Here is a 16,743-nt window from a genome sequence, read left to right on the forward strand (position 1 = left end):
AATTCAATACAATAAACTTGTGAAATTATCATTTGGAGAGGTACTAGGCGGGGCAAGAAACTCTATGATACCCAGCAGAACTGGTCAGACTCAGTGATCATGGAAGAGCAAGGTGCTTTTAAAACTGCAGTTGCCTGCTGGGTTAGAACTCAGAGCAGACCAGCACATGGATCCATAGGTGGATAGCGATGAGCCAGTGGGAATACAAAGTGAAGGAACAAAAGGCAGCCCCCAGCATGGACCTGTACCCTCATCACAGCGTGCAGGCAGCCATATGCTGCCAGTCAAAGGCAGGAACAGAAAAAGGGTGGTTGGTGTTTGAGCTTCAGGTGCAGTACTCAGTATTGCAAAAAGCAGGAGTTTTTAGAGCAAAAAGTAGAAGCTTTTGCTTGATCTTTGTAGGATAGACAGGACACTGTCAGGGCCACCCTGATCTGGTGCACTGGCAGGGCAGGCAAGCGTTAGGTATAAAGTGGAACTTTTGTGGGATTTTGCACAGGATTATTGCTTACATTTTTTGAGATTTAGTCAAAACTCGTAGGGCTTGAACCAGAGAGGAGAGGGAGGCAAGTTCATGCAAAGTAAATTTAGGTGGGTACTGCCCTTGAACCTCCAATCCAGCTCCCAAGTGTTTCTGCTTGGTAAAATGATGAACAAGCACATAACGTGTCCAGTTTTTGCAGCAGATGTTCCCTGTTCAGCACAGCCACTCTTGCAGTGCTCGCAGTTGGCATGTGGTGTGTCACAGACCAGTCAGACTGTTCTCATTCCTTCCAATAGCTGCCTGCAGAAAGCAACCAGCATCAGAAAGGCTGCTCCAAATACTTCCTTTCAGTCTTTAGAGTTGGTACTTCTGGATGCACTGTGACTACTACCTCACCCTGATGCGGTTTTGTTTTTCTTTCTAAACCAGTTACCTGTTTTTAAAATAGGTTTTTAAGTGTTTGCTCATGTTGCTCTATGAGGGTTCACAGACTACTCTTAAGAGATGAGGTTTTAATGTTTAATTTAAGCAGTTTTGAAAACTGTCTACATCTTTGGGGAAACTTAAGCTATTATTTCTCCCCCCCCTTAATGTATTTGAGAAACCTGACTACTTTTAAATGAAATCAGGAAGTTAAAACTGATTTTAAAACAGCTACTGCCTTTCCTTTAAAATGAGCAATTTTGTCTTGTAATTAGAAGATCAATGGTATTATAATCTAAATGACATTTGTAGGCGAAGTCAATCAATTAACAGAGCTCAGTACTGATTTCAACCTGTTGGTTTTAAAGCTACACAGAAGTTGTAACTGTTATTCACTAATGTATACAAATTGTTACAATTTTTAAACATTCTGGAAATGTAGCAGTTTCTTTTGGTAGGAAATAAAAATAATAGCAAATTGACTGGACTTTCTTTGATGTGTGCCAATCCCATTTCACACAGCAGCTGAGCTGCCTGCTCACCATTCACTCTATTTTGCTAGAACAACACTGCCACCAGCAAATGTACAATACCAGCTGTGTCAAATAAGCACTTGCCCCAGTGCTGATGAAGAGACACCCCAGTCTTCTCTGGAAGTACAGATAATGGAGAAAGGGAGCAAAAAATAGCTATACATTTTATTCTCAACAGTATAAAACTAAGCCTTTATCCTTTTGAAAAGATACTTTGAAAATATGAATCACACAAGTAAAGTGCCTTGTAGATGAACCCACATTCTTGTTTTTTATGTTTTCATGAATTGATTTAAAGAAAGTGTAGGTACCAGGTAAGTACCAGCCCTGTATCAACACAGGCCCTAGAATACAGATCACCTCAGGTGTATCAGAGGCTTCTTTACCTCTGCCCACAGCCACAGTGCCCAGAGCCAGCAAAAAGGTAACTGAACAGGTTAAAACTAAACATACTAGTTTTATCTTCCCAATTCTGTAGAGATCCCGACTGTGCTGCACTCCCAGTGCCACAGAAATCTCCATGGAAGAGACCAAGAGGTAACTGGATACCAAATTACAGGTAAAGGTTTCATAACCAGCACCACTGCAATAAAGAAATACTTCAAGGCTAAAAGTATCCCCCACTACTATGTCTGAGAGGAACAAAATTGTTAAACCAACAGGCATAAAACTAAGTGTTTTCACCGTAAAGACAGGCCTAAGTTCTTGTCTCTGCCTTTGCTGTTTAAATTCTCGGTCAGGGCAGCACAGCACGGGGCGAGGGCAGATCACAAACTCTGTGGAGCTGAGGCAGTTCCTGCAGTAGAACAGACCCGTAACTGTGTAAGTCAGTGCAGCTGCTCCCGTGCTACCCTGCATTCTGGATCTTCCACCACCTGTGCTGCAAGGCTTGTATTTATTTACCAAGCAGCAGTGCCAACAGTTCTGCTCAAATTACATGCTATTGTTTTTAGCCATTCTGTTCAACAAATTTTATTTTGAAAGAATTAGTATTTACAACAGTTGCCAAAGTAGCTGAAATAAAAAACAAGTCCAAGGATGAAGGCTCAGCTTTTTTTCTCAGTCTGCTCCTCTGTCTGTCCTCCTCCTTCCACAATTTCCCAGGTTGAAACAGCAGCTCTGTCCTGTAAGAAAAAGTAAGCAGGTCAGTCCCACCAGTCTGGATCAGATTTTTAACCAAGATTCACTCAGCAAAGCCATTGATCCAGTTGGGCAAAAGAGGTGGCAATACAATCTCAAGAATGCCACTGCTACTAATAAAGCTCACAGCGGTAAAACAAACCTAGACATTTTTTCCCAGCTCAGAGGGAAGAAATACACAGAAATATCACCTCTGCAGAGGGGTGTAGCCTCTCACATGAGTAGCTTCTGCTCAACTCAAGCAATCACATTTTCAAGTTTAAACAGCTCATGTCCACAGAAAAACATGGTCAATACATAGAGAATATATTGCTGAACATGTTTGATCTTCTGACCTCAGGACAGAAGCCAGCTGATTTTAGTATCTGTAATGTGATAGTATCATATTTTTGAAAGGCAATATTACAGTCAAATTTAACATATTCTATTTAGAACCAGCTGTTTGACTGCAATGGTTGAAAATAAAAGTTAACCTGAATATTGAAACACAACAACATTCCGTGAGCTCTGACATGAGAGAGACTGGAATACAATGTTGAATTTTTTTTTTACATTAAAACGAAAACTTTCTGATGCATAAATGCCCAATTACTACCTTTCACATAGTAGCGTAGCTTCCAAGCATGCTGCAAGGACAAGAAGACACATGTTTTTTTTTCATCAGTTTGTTACAAGTTATCTAACTTCAGCCAACATCATTTCCATTGACCAACTAACAGAAGAAACCAGAGTGGGAAATCACAAGCTAGAATCTGAAGGAGAAAATTACCCTTTCTACAAAGCTGATTTTTAAGAAAGTTAAGCTTTTACTTGAGCCACCCCCACCCTGCTCTGCCTCAAACCAGGGGGGTTCCTAGTCTGCAGTGAGTGGCGTTGAGGCTTGTCTGCTTTATCTGTTCCACTGCTTTTCCTCCTGCACATGGACTTGAGCCTTGCGTGACAGAGGGCAGTGTGCTGGCAGAGGAATTAATGCCTGCACAGCATGAGGCTCAAAAGTTTTGTGGAAATGAGAGGCTGGATGGAAACGAGAAATTCAAGTAACTTTCTCAAGCACTTATTAGGAAAGCAGGACCCCTGTTAGGTGCTGTGTTACCATGGCATTTTTGGCATCAGCTGACCCAGCCAGGCAGACTCATGATGAGCAAGAGGATGGGGAGAGCCCTGCTTTGTGTAAGGCCATGCCTTGTTGCACATGTGCTTTGCTGAGCCCGTGTCAGGAATTGCAGAGCTGCATCCTCAGTTTGCAGGACTCCGTGGGATTTGCAAAAGCAAGATGTGAGCAAACCTCACAGCACACCTTCAGATACTTCCACGGTACCAGCAGAAAAAGCAGGAGTTCAACTTTGGATGCTGGCTGTGTGTACTCCTAAGTGCATGTGTGCTTTGTCTTCTGGAGCAATTTATTCTGGGACAGATTATGCTGAGCTTCAGATGATTAATTTTTTTTTTAATAAATGGAATGGTTTGAGTCCTGGCTCAGACTAATTTCCGAGGTTTTCAAATGTAAATCCCTTTAAAAACAAACCAAAACAAATCCGCAAAAGGATGGAGATGGGGCTGCAGCATTTTTCCAATAGACAAAAAGGCAGGCTGCTTCTCCGAGACTTCATCTCAGCACAGTTGTTTGGATTTGCAAACTTGCTTGACGGATGAGCGTAGTGAGGATTTACAAACAAGTTAGAGGAAGCAGATGTTCCAGCTTCCCCTTCCTTTCACAGCTGTAGCTCAGCACCACCACCACGCTTTGGCCCTTGCCCCAGTTTGTTGGCATGCTCGCTTTCACCCGAGAGCAGGGGAGAGGCAACCACTCTGCTTTAACAGGAGTGCTGACAAGTGACAGCCCTCACGTTGGGCAGCTGGAGCGGATGTGTGCTGTCACTGCCTGCTGCCATTGTGCTTTCCACCCTCCCACTGGTAAAACGATGGAACCAGACTTGCCAGGATTGGTTCCCAAGCAAAGGAAAAATGAGCAGCATAAACTGGATGGAGGGAGAGAATGCTGAGGATTATCTGGCATGCAAGAAGCAATGCTGACCCAGCAATGGCTGGAGCAGAGGTGAGAAGGGCAGTGACCAAGAGGAACTGGAAGAAGCAGCACTTGGAAGAAGTAATGCAGCTCCTTGGAACCAAGAGGAGGCAGTAATGCCATAGAGGGTCTTCTCTCAAGACAGAGATGCCACTGAGATCATGGAAAAGAACACTGGCATTAGGTGTAGGCTAAAAGTAGAAAGCAGGATGGAGAGAGGAGTGGTACAGGAATTGGGCAAAGTCCTTGTGGCTCAGGAACAGTTGGGATTGAAGCTGCTGAAGATGGAAGGGCTTTCTCATGAAGACTTCTTTTTGGTGGGGACTGTGGGGAGGGTAGAAGGAAGGCATTATTTTCACAAGTCATCTCAGTTTACTTTCCAGTTCCTTTGCAATCTTTTTAAAGACTGCACACATTACTCACGCCCTTCCTTCTGGGTAGCTTAGGGATTTCTGAATATTACGAGGTTTTCAGTGGCTTGCATGGGGACACAAGGCTGAGGGGCAGCAGAAGAGAAGGCAGCAGTACAGCCAGACAAGGGCTTGACTTCCACCTCCTGCTACTGCAGTCACACAGGGAGCAAGCAGGGCACAAAGCCACAAGCTGCTGACGGGGAACCAAAGACAAAAACAAGTGTTGCCTTAAAAAGTGACTGAGAGTCTCACAAAGAGGGTTACCATCTTCTACCTTTATGTGGATTCCAAAGGCAGCAAGGTCTCCCCGCAGGCTGTCACAAGCCTCCAGGAGGGGTTTTCTCTCTCGCATTAACTGCTTCCTCTTCTCCTTCTGCTCCTGTTTGGGTTCCTCGGCTCCTGCTGCAGCGTCTGCTGCTTCCGGCAGAGCCAGCGCGTAATGACGGACCTTCGTGCGGAACCTCACCAGCTCTTCAACGACATTGGAGAGCACTGCAGACTTGTCTCCTGCCACAGCCACCTAGAAACCAAGCAGGGTGCTTTACAAACATCCGAGAATGATATTAAAAAAATCAACTCATCTCTATAGCAATGTGAGGCCTTATCACCTCTCTTGGTTGTGCATCTTCCATATACTGGTAGGTTTAAAATGTCAGCATCTCACTAATGCTGGATAAAAAGTTGCAGTGGAGTCACACTTGGAAGTAGTTCAGCATATTCCTACACAAGAAAGCATTTACTTGGAGCAGAGTGCTCTCACATGAACATAATACACTGCATAACACAGGTGGGGACCTCATGGCCACAGGAAACCTCCGAGATGCCAAAAGCATGCATAACTTTAAAAGGGATCAGACAGAAAGGCCTGGCAACTGGAATCCAACACAGCAAGGGAAGCCTAGCCACCAGTTCAGACAGCTCCTTGGCTGTCAAAGTCCAAATACAGAGCATACATCAGCCCCTTACTCTGAGCTCCAGACCTCCTTCAGGAAACACAAACCAGGAAAAGTAAGTATTTTGGCTTTAAGTCTCTAGTCTATCCTATCCCTTCTCCTTTCATCTACATAAACCCTCCCCAAATCCACAGAACTTTCATCTGATCCACCTTACCCAAAGTTTCAGCCACTCAAAAAAACCTGACAGCAGCAGCTACTGCACACAGGGCATGGGTGTTTCCTGGATGTAGCTAAACCTCTTCCTCCCCTCAGCCACCTCCAAGCTCCCTTGGCCTCCTCTGGCTTGGCAGGAGTCTCACTGGTCAATGCCTCAGGAAAGGAACAGACTCACTCCTGCTACAGAGTCCTGCTCCAACAGCTGCCAGGACAGGAGCTTGGCAGTGAGCTGAAGAGGAAGGCCACTCCTCAGCCCTGGCACAGCCAAGCTCCTGGTCTCACTCTTGGCAGAGAGACCATCCCTGTTTCTCATTAGAGGCAAACTCCCAAGGGGGAGGAAAAGGACAAACCTCCAACAAACAAGAGAACACCACTGCGTTGTTTTATCACTAAGACACAAGAGCAGGAGCAAAAAGGACACCAAGGCTGGGGGTGAAGCTCCTGGCAGCAACATCAGCTGGGAGCGGAAGAGCAGCTGAGTAATTAAAGCCAGAGGGGACTGGATTTAGTCACCAAACAGCAGGATGGAAACGAAAGCGAGCAGAGTTTCAGAGGTCACTGACAAACAAAGAGGAGGAGGAGGTGAGGGGGAAGCTATTGAAGGTAAGAGTGTGAAATTCAGCAAATTCCCCAAGCTTTCAAAACACATACCCATACTAAAGAAAAAGTTTGTGAGATTGAAGAAGGTGATAAATCTAAGTGTCAGAAATGCCCCATAGTAACCTGTGGCAGAATAAATACTTCAATACAGAAGGGAAAGACATGATGATGGGAGCAAGAAACATGCCTCTACAAACACCACTGCCAGAGTTCAAACCAGGCAACTACTGGAGTGAGAGCCTTCAAAAGGAGGAGCAGCTTTAGCAGATGAACCAATCCAATTTCTACATAAAACACTCTGTGGCCTCTCAGGGCTGATCTCAAATTTCTTCTCCTGCAGTACTAACCAATCCAGAGAGTTTGTAGGAAGTCTTAAATGGAAATTTGGCCCTTGCTTACTCCACAGATTGGCCCCAGCTGCACCTGCAATACACTCAGCACTCTTTGGCAGAGCAAAAGCTTCCCAGCTCTAAATCAGGCACAATGGTTTTCACTCATCACCTTTCCAGATGGCTTCATCTTACTTCCCTGTGGATAAGATCTTCTCTTGCCAACACAGAGAGAGACAGGTGGTCTTATTGTATACAACCACCAGACTGAGATGAACCATTCCTTAGCATCCCCAGTGATGAGTTCAGAAGCACAGGCAGCTACATTAGACTGTAAGGCTGATTAGCTGAGATGAATCCCAGCCCAGGGGCAAGACAGACCTACTGGCTACATGCAAACATCCAAATGAGGGGGCCCAAACACTGCTCTCTGTATCCTCTGCACTGTCAGCACAGCAGTCCAGGCCAGCCAGCCCTCTCCCACACAGGACCCACTGTGGTCAGGGGCTGCTCCTGGCAAGCTGCATGCCTGGGGCTACCTGGCTCAGGGGCAAGAAAGGCTGGATGCTGAGCTGTTGTGCCTGGTCTCAGGGTCAGGGAATAATCCCCACAGCATTTTATTTACTAAACTGTGGTAGCCCATGGACCTTTCTGCTGAAGATTTTGACAGATTTCTTTACTGGAAGCTGAAAGGGCAGAGGAAAAGAGAAGAGTCTGATGAGCTGCTCCTTCCTTCCTGCTTATCTCAGACCAGCATCTTCTGCTGATGCTGCTGCCACAGAGAAATGGACTAGCACAGCCGACAACGAAGAAAAGCATTCAGATACTTGTTTCAGCAAAAACATAGGCACAGCAGACACCTGCATACAGACAGTCCAGAATATTGAGGAATGACTTTGCGATCCAACTTACAAAAAAATTAAAGTATTTAGTATGCCACTAAAAATTAACTTGCAAACTACAGGCTGTGAGAAGTTACACACAGCCAAATCACATCCAGCAACTGTTTTAAAAGAAATTTTGTGAGAAAATCCATCGAGGCAAACTAAATAAATGCATTTACCATTATACTGCCTGATTTTCAAAGGATGAATAATGTTATTTACATTTTCTTAGTCTCTTCTCCCCCTCCCCAAAATAAATTTTTGCTGAACAGTTTCTCTACAGAAAGTTTTCCACTTCTTTGCTTTCAGCTCCGTATTTGAGCAGGAGAGGAACAAATTCTCTGCTATTCTCCAACACCTTGTGTCATTTTAAATGCTCCCCTTCCACACATCAGGATATCACCTCCATACTGATGACTCTCTTTCCTGTTCAGTATTTTGCTTTGCGCTTTTCTCTCTTTTTCCCTCCCCATTCCTGTCTTTCCAAGAACTAGCTATGCAATGGCCCAATCCCCAACTCCTTGTCCTCTCCTCCCCACACACCACCATGGCTCAAGGCAGAGCAGCCCCTTTCCCTGGCTTTCTGCAAGAGTGGGACCCCTCACAGCTGCAAATATTCACACAGCTATCAAAGCCAGCCTGGATGAAACCATCAGGAAGAAGAGAAAAAGCTGAGGGAAAGCCAGACACATAACAGGACAATTTAAAGGCCTCCAAAGCTCACATTTTCTTGTTTCATTCCTCAGTCTTTCATTTCCACAACACAATTGGTGCAGAAGTCACACAGGAGTACCTCCAAGAACTAATAAGCCAACACTTTGTTCCACCTGCTCACACGCTCTCCTAAAACATCACAGGAGAAACTGCAAGTGGTGCAGAAAGGTTTACTAAAACCACAAATAACTTTGTTACATCTGATGCTTTCAGAAAGCATTCTATGAAACATAATACTGGGCCTGCTACCATATACTAGAACACACAGAAGAGATATTTCATTACCTGTCTGTCTCCAAAGGACATCCCAAGGGCACTGAAAAAGCCTTCTATATAGGAAATAATGCTTCCATATACAACAGAGCTTCTAGGAGATCCAGCATCCTGTTTAGAAAACACTCAAAAGAGATTGTCCAGTCAATACATATTACAGAATCCAGCATCTCTCTGCAGCTCAGTCCACAAGGGAAAACTATTACTAATTATATAGATCTACCTCCACAGGAACACCTGCCCAGACAGGCAATCTTACAGAGCTATAAAAGCACCTCACAGCACAAAGGGAAGGGATTTAAGTAAACGAGGAAGGGAAGAGCTTATCACCAGCCTGCGCAGCGAGAAGAGATGTGTGAAGCTGCCATGCATTACATGTGTGCAGTAAATTAGAACTAAAAATAGCACTTCTAGGCATGAAAGGGCTGTGTGTACGGAAACAAAATAAAAAGAACAAAATCCCAGATTCATGGGCACCTATAAGATAGGAGATTAAAAAAAAAAATTCTTTAGGTATCTTATTGATTTGATGAATGTGGAGACTGCTTTGAGATAGCGTATGGCATTTTGCCATGCCCTGGTAGCACCAACAACCACCAGCAGCAGCAATAAAATAAAGATTAAATAACAGACTGAGGAGCAATTTAAGGGAATAACCCTTGCCTAAAAAATAAGAGTGATGACATGCACAAGCAAACCAGCAGCTGATACTGGATTTTATCTGACAACTTCATTAGGGCCTGAGATAAGTCTAAAATGTATAGGAAGATCTGAACTGGGAGGAGGTGGAGCAGGCCACTGAGAGAAAGGAACAGGAGTGTGTTGTCCAAAGTAAGAATTGCACGAATGTTAGAGAGGAATAAGTAGTTATGTGGATTTACTCACTGTTCTTAAGGAGAAAAACTACACTCACAGCCAGAAAGAGGGAACACTTCAGACAACTGGGCTGTACCCAGAAAAGCTCCACCACCCCAACCAGAAACCCGAGTCTGCTGTCCCACAAATACTCCATCCCATTCTCAATGAAACGACTGCCAGGAGGAATTCAGGGGGAATGAGCAGTGACTGACAAAATGGGGGTAGCTGTATCTAGGAGTGAAAATGCCATTACATATCCCTGTTGCAAAGTGCTTCAGGTCAGAGATTTGCTCAGAGAGTCATTTTGCAAAGATAAGGTAAGGCTAAGGACAGAGCTTAAAGCCAATGCCAAAACAGCACCAGAGGGAGGCAGGACTTCTAAACCAAAAAGACAATTCTCTCTTAAAACCTGTTATTACCATGTACACAACATTTTACTACACAAACAAGGTGAACATGGTGACACCAGCGCTCAAGGAGCACAGCAACAAGGCTGAGGTGCTCTCCTTGAATGAAAAAGGGAGCTGTTGGTAAATGGAGAACCCAGAAGTGCTTCAGATAGTATTTACTGCTCAAGTCTTGTCCTTACCAGATGCTTTCTTTGTGTCAGCATGAGAGATCTGAATAGGGTCCTAATTTGCCAAAAGCCATCTGAAGGCAGACTCATGCAGGAATGCTGATGCCACAGTTACAGTCTACTGACAGCAGAAGCCACTCAGTCCCCAGTGCTGAACTTGCCACCACGACTGCCCAGTGCACCTGGGGCTGCCAAAGCAACCATCCCCCATGGCTTCCCAATGTAGCTTAACTTCTGTGCATTGATATTAAGCAAAGAAGCAGGGTAAGAACACAGAATCAGCATTAAAATTAGCAGCATGTCACAAAAGCTTCAGGCCTTTCAAAAACCTTAGGTGTAAATTAATACAGGGCAGCAGGAAAGAAACATCCTCTGGACACAACGAAGCACAAAACAATAGCCATGCACAATTCCTGTGATAGAGTCAGGACAAATGGGCTCCATTAAGGTCAACAATTTATGGAGCTTTGTTTCTGCTGGTTTCTTATGTGAACAATAAACTAATCTGTCTGCATTAAGCAGTAGGACAGTGGACAGCTGTCATTTTCTGATCTCTGTATCCTAATGGGTTACCTTAGTAACAGCCTTAAGCTGTCTGTTGCCATGGTGAATGAGGTCCATAATTGCTGCAACAGCCCTGGAGGTGTCAAAGTCATCTGCAAACGCAGCCTTCACGGTTACTTTTGTGTTGGCTAGCCTTCAAGAAGAAAAGGTAACATTTAAGATAAACAAGATGCCAGCAGTATGCTGAATTCATCAGCCATTCAGCCAGAGGGAGTCATTGAAAGGACACTGCCATCTCCTTCCCATCTGTCCTGTGATGGGCAGTGCTACACTGATCAGGGGGAATACATCCTTCAGCTGTGATGGGAAAAACTTGATGCACGTCAAAATCCTAAGTTCAATATTCAATAAATATACATGGTTAATCAGAGAGGCCAACAACAACAGAGCAAAGTTTGCCTTAATCATTTAAAAACAGATGGAAAATGAGGTTGATATTAAGCACATCAAAGATCTTACTGAATTCTATTTTCTTTTTCCAGCAGCCCATTTATCATGCTAACAGCATGCTTCTTCCAAAGCCATGTCACAGGCAGCACTCCAGTGCCTGACAAGAAAGCTGTCCTGGGGCAGGCCAAGAATCCAGTTGTTAGGATCCAGCTCAGAACCAAATACTGCTTCCTCATTTCCCAGGAGAGTCCAAACACAATCCCAAGGGATTCCACTCATCATGGCCCAGAGGGAAAGGTCCAGTGGGACTATTTGTATAACAGTGCCAAAGCCAGTGGGCAACCAGCACCAACCACCACAGAACCAGTGCCACCAGTGCCACCAGCTGCAGCCACTTGGACAGGGAGACGAGGAGAAGAGCAGGAATAAATGGGGAGCTACAAACAGCTGCTGGCAGTGTGCTCCTGCTACAGCCAGGGGAACCAGAGCTCCACTGCACTGACTCAAGGATGCCATTTCCCAATAAAGTTCAAGGAGCAGGGTTAGCTGGGGAACCTCAAGCTATCCTAGCATCTTGGGCTGACCTGAGCCTTATTTTGCCTGTTTCTGAATGGTTTTGCCAGGAATGCCTCCCTCCTCTCAGATACTGGATGGCTGCTGTCCTAATTCATTCCTCCTAACACTCTTCCCTGCAAGCTTCCCCCTCTTCAGTGAGTATCTAACACTGCTAATTAAGAATAAGAGTTTTGTTTCATTTTGGTTGTTTTTACACCTAGGGATACACAAGTTGTGCCCTCCCACACATCCCCTACTGACTATCCATTTCAACTTCCTCATGCCTCTCAGCTTTATCTCACACCAACAGATCTCCTGCAGCCTCCTGCTGAAGGGTTTGCTTTTGCCAAATACCACAGCTAGTTAATTCAACTCCAGTTCCCTGTAACATCCTCCAGTGCCCCCTGCAATCCTGAATCAGTAGAGCCACAAGCTTCCCTAACAGCAAGGTGCCTGAGCCACAGGGAAGCTGCCTCTCACCTTCTTCCCTCTGATTCTACAGCCCAGAGCTGTCTGCACTACCCTTGCTTCAGGGCAGTCAATGTCCCTCCTACCCTGGCTCCAGAGCACTGTGCTCCTGCTCTCAGCTTTGCACCCAACACACAGCACAACTCAATCCTGAAGATGATCTGGTTTTTGTAATGGACTGCAAAGGATTTTCCTCACCATTGTCAGGGTCAAAATGACTGTAATTTCTTCCCTCCCTGTGACATCCCTGGCCATGGCCAATCTCTCAGTAGCCCCATCTCTCCTCTGCTGCACACCACAGTGACAGTGCCCAAGGCTTCAGGCATCCTCTTCTCCAGTCACTAATGCCCAGCTCTACTCATGAACTGGGGAGCTTCATAAATGCCATAGCTTTGCCTCCTACATCACTCATGAGAGGCAAGGATGTGTTAGGGCAGGCACACTGGATAAGTAACACAGATTTTAAAAACACAATGAACTGAGTGTGGCAGACTACGAGGAAAAGTAGCTGGCTAGAAAGAGAGTTAAAAAAAAACCGCTGCCCTTAGTGAGGGCTGGGAGGGAGGACTGCTGTTTAGTTCTTGTCCTGTTTCTTAAACTGAACCTCTCAGCCTGTAAGCAAACTACTCCTCACATAATCACAATTCTTTTAGGATACAGGAGGTGCACTTACCTTTCCCACAATATGTCTTCTCTAACAGGGTCACACACCAGCTGTCCTTTTATATATGCATTTGCATCTCTAATAAATGAGGAGATTGCCTGAAGAAGGTTCTTTGCATCATCCATGCTTTCCTCACTAAATTCTATTGCTACAAAAAAAAAAAGAAATTATGGCATTATGATGGAGATAATGTTGTCTGTCATACATAGGAGCAGTATTTGGAGACAAAGGAAAAGCTTGTTATTATTTGCATAGCAAACTTCTTACAATTAATTGCACAATTAAAAGGTCCATTCTTCATGCACACTAGGTGAATTCAATCAATATAAAAGACAATCACTACATATGACAAAGTACTGGAAAAGGTATCAAACTGATTCAAAAAGTTGGATCTGGAAGTTTACTAAAGCAATCACTATTTGACTTCAATTTTTTTTCCATTATTGAATCTCTCTGCAAATTTATCAACCCAAAGCACTAGGATTTAATATATTTCTAAGCATTCCCCTAGATTTAAGCTGGCAACACCTACCTCTAATTTTGTGCCAATTCTAATTTAGTAGATACAATCTGTATTTGGAGACCTCCAAGCAAGCCTAACCCTCCCCACTAACTCTGTTTAAAGGGCTGCTTCACCAGCATCTAAAATCTAGATGAACCTAAAATGTTGTGGTCTATCTCCTGAACAATTCCCTCACAATATCAAAGCTAAACTGACCATATCATTTTGAGAAAGCTATTTTTAGCTAAAATACAAATTGCTTAAACTCACATGGGCATGTCTAGGGTGGGATTCATCACACTCAACTTAGACACATCAAAGCCTGTCATGGTCACTGAAGAGAAAAATAAAACCTCAAGGTAAATGAGGTGCATCCAAAGCAGAGCTCCGCTTTACGATGAGATGTGCTGTACAGGAACCTGCAGTGCTTCTCTTCCACCAGCTGCAGAAACAACATTAGCCCCACCACTAACAAGGCATCCACACACAGGGACATCCCCACTGCATTCAGGGGGACTCTAGCTTTGGCAGGCAATTCCTGTTTGGGAACTACAAGCATCTACAGCTGCTGGCAGTTCAGCAGGCTCCTCTGACCTTCCCTGCACCCTCAGAAGTGCAGATGTCAGGCTAGCTCCCTGTCACTTTTACTGAAAATTGCTATCAGTGAAGCGTTTTTTTATCTGTACAGTAATGTGCAATTTTCTGTAGAAGAGCTCTTGGACCCCACACAAAAGACCTCATCTGACTTCAATCAAAGTTGTGTCCACCTAGGACAGGCCTAAGAATGCATTCCTTCCCCCAGTATCACACCAGAGCCATTCAGAACCACTGCAATATTGCTTCATTGCTGTACACCTGACCTCTGCATTAAGATACATCCAAACTACAGATTCCAGCATATTCCCAAGCTCATCAGCACTGAGCATCACCCATAGGCTCCACAGGAATCTCACCTCTGGTCCTGCTCACATTACACCTGACTGCTTTGTAGAATTACCCAACCCTGCCCAGACACAGACTCTTTAGAGCAGACAGCCTTAGCAACATGACAGATCTAAGAGGGCAAAAGCAGCCAGATGTGAGATCTGATCTCAGTTCCATTAGCCTAAATCCCAAGGAAGCCTAACCATTTAAACAGACTTTATACGGGATTTACCCCAGTGTAACAAAGGCGTAAGTCTGGACCTGTATTTGTCAGATTTTTCACTTGTGTGTAATTAAAAATCTGCATTACTGCCTCATTAACACAGGTTTTAAAATTAAGCTTTACTCAGTTTTCAAAAAGACCAATGTACAGACTTCTATAACACAGTGAGACACTGAGAGAGATAATTTATGTACACTAGGATTACTGAATTGATTAACCTGGCTACAAGAATTCTGCAAGGAACACTTGATGGAAGTTTATCCTGATGAAGCCTACTTTGATTCAAGCCATTCTTCATCCCCAATTCAAGGCATACTCCTAAACCACTGCCTACAGGCACTGCAAACCCACAGCACAGCACAGGCAAGACCAGCCCTACAAACCTTCACTGTACTCCCTACTCCTTCCCTCCTTTGCCACCAAGGGCATCAATGCATCATCAAATTACAACATATTTGTTTATTAGCACCAACAAGTAATTACACACCAGAGAGGTGAAAATATTGCAGTTCACTCAGGTTCACAAAATCACTGGAGCATTTCTGGTGACCAGGAGAGTGTTTTGGAGACAGAACCCCACTGCCTGTGGCAGGGCTCAACCCCCTCCCCTTCACTTCATGAAGTGAAGCCACTGCTGATGAGATGCAGGATGAAAAGTGTTGCCTCACAACAGGGTCTCACAGAGCTTCAGAGCTGGCACCTCTCCTTTCACGCTGCACCCAGAAGCAGCTGGCACACTGGTGGAGGATCACCATGCCTTTGTGACCATACCTAGGAACCATTTTCCCAACAGCCTCAGGAGTGCCATGGGGTGGTGATTAAGGCCAAGAATGGAGCAGCCAGAGGCACCATCCAAAGCAAAAAGCCCAGATAATCACCACTGCCCCCAGAGCTCAGCTTCACCCTGAGCAGCTCTGCCCCACCAGTCTGAGCAGGCAGAGAGGGCAACAGAGCAGAAGGACTCCATGCAGAAACAGATTATGGAAGGGTGATGAAATCCTCTTCTCTCTGACTTCTCCTCTTCCCCACGAGCAAGGCATCCAGTTTTATTGTCCCTCTGACAGTGATCATCAGTGGAGGGGATTCCACTGCCACGAAACACATGCACCTCCCTGCATACATCTCTCCAGCCCTTGCCCCTCTAATGCTGGGGCAATCTGGAGTCACACTGCTCCCTATTTATGCCTGTCAGCACACACATAGAAAGGGGAAAGCCCACACAACAAAAAAGGCCCATTCCAAGCCCAAGAAACCACAGTATCAACCAAGAGCTATTCCCAGCTGTGAGGTGCTGCCCTCATTCACATATCAACAACCATCTTTTACAGGCTCAACCCAACGAATGTGGTACCACCTGACCCCCAAATCTGGATTTTATATAAGGCTTTCCTTAGCAGGCAGGGGTGGCAGGAACCATCACCCATGCATCTAGGCTATAAAAACCTTCTAAGAAACAAACTGAAGGTGCTTCAGATCACACTTCTAATAAAAATATTTAGGAGCAGACAGCAAGATGAGAAGGAGTGCAATAAACTTATCCTTACACCAAAGTGAATTGACAGCAAGGACAGAAGCTAACAGGCAGCACAGTAAATATCTGGCTCAGCAGGGACTGACTCTGGCTCTTCACAGGGAAGCTAATAATGCACACAGCCTTGTTAGGTGGAGGTGCCAAACAGAGATCTGAACAACCCTTACCTGCCAGCTGGCTTCCTGGCACTATACTCTGATACAACACCACCGTATCCTTTCAGCAAAGCCACCCACATCTACACAGGTAGTGCTCTTTTTTTATCTCAGGAAGGCGTTTATCCTAGAAGTAATGCAAAAAGCAGAGGTTCAAATGCAGCCAGCTGACAGGGAGTGAAGAAAGCCTGCAGGCAGCCCTCTGCTGCAGGGTTCCAGTGCCATTCCTTGCCCCGAGGCAAGTTTATAAACTACCAGACATTTAGCTTTTGTTTACATATCAAACATATATATGATGCTGTAGTAGGTGTTAGTCTTTTTTCTTCTTTTGTTTTCAACACACATTTGCTCAAAACTCCCAAGTGCCCCCAGCCAGGAAACCACTTGAGTGCACACAAGGT

The 16,743-nt window shown here is 44.8% G+C and overlaps 1 protein-coding gene across 5 annotated transcripts in view; it reads right to left on the minus strand.

Annotated features, from left to right (window-relative positions):
- Nucleotides 1-682: 682 nt before the first annotated feature.
- The window catches only part of CARS2 (cysteinyl-tRNA synthetase 2, mitochondrial), a 44,292-nt gene continuing 28,231 nt past the window's right edge, over nt 683-16,743 (minus strand). For 4 of the 5 annotated variants that reach the window (XM_085052951.1, XM_085052928.1, XM_085052942.1 and 1 more), the window contains 5 exons: nt 13,017-13,155; nt 10,940-11,063; nt 8,944-9,042; nt 5,294-5,539; nt 683-2,564 (listed from right to left, as the gene is read on the minus strand). In XM_085052951.1, the coding sequence (XP_084909077.1) occupies nt 2,487-2,564; nt 5,294-5,539; nt 8,944-9,042; nt 10,940-11,063; nt 13,017-13,155 (686 nt within the window). In that variant the 3' untranslated portion in view covers nt 683-2,486. The remainder of the gene's footprint in view (nt 2,565-5,293; nt 5,540-8,943; nt 9,043-10,939; nt 11,064-13,016; nt 13,156-16,743) is intronic. The other variant, XM_085052937.1, reaches the window with a different exon arrangement.

The sequence above is a fragment of the Lichenostomus cassidix genome, chromosome 1 (assembly GCF_008360975.1).
Source record: "Lichenostomus cassidix isolate B80296 chromosome 1, HeHo_3.0, whole genome shotgun sequence".
Classification (NCBI taxonomy): Eukaryota; Metazoa; Chordata; class Aves; order Passeriformes; family Meliphagidae; genus Lichenostomus; species Lichenostomus cassidix.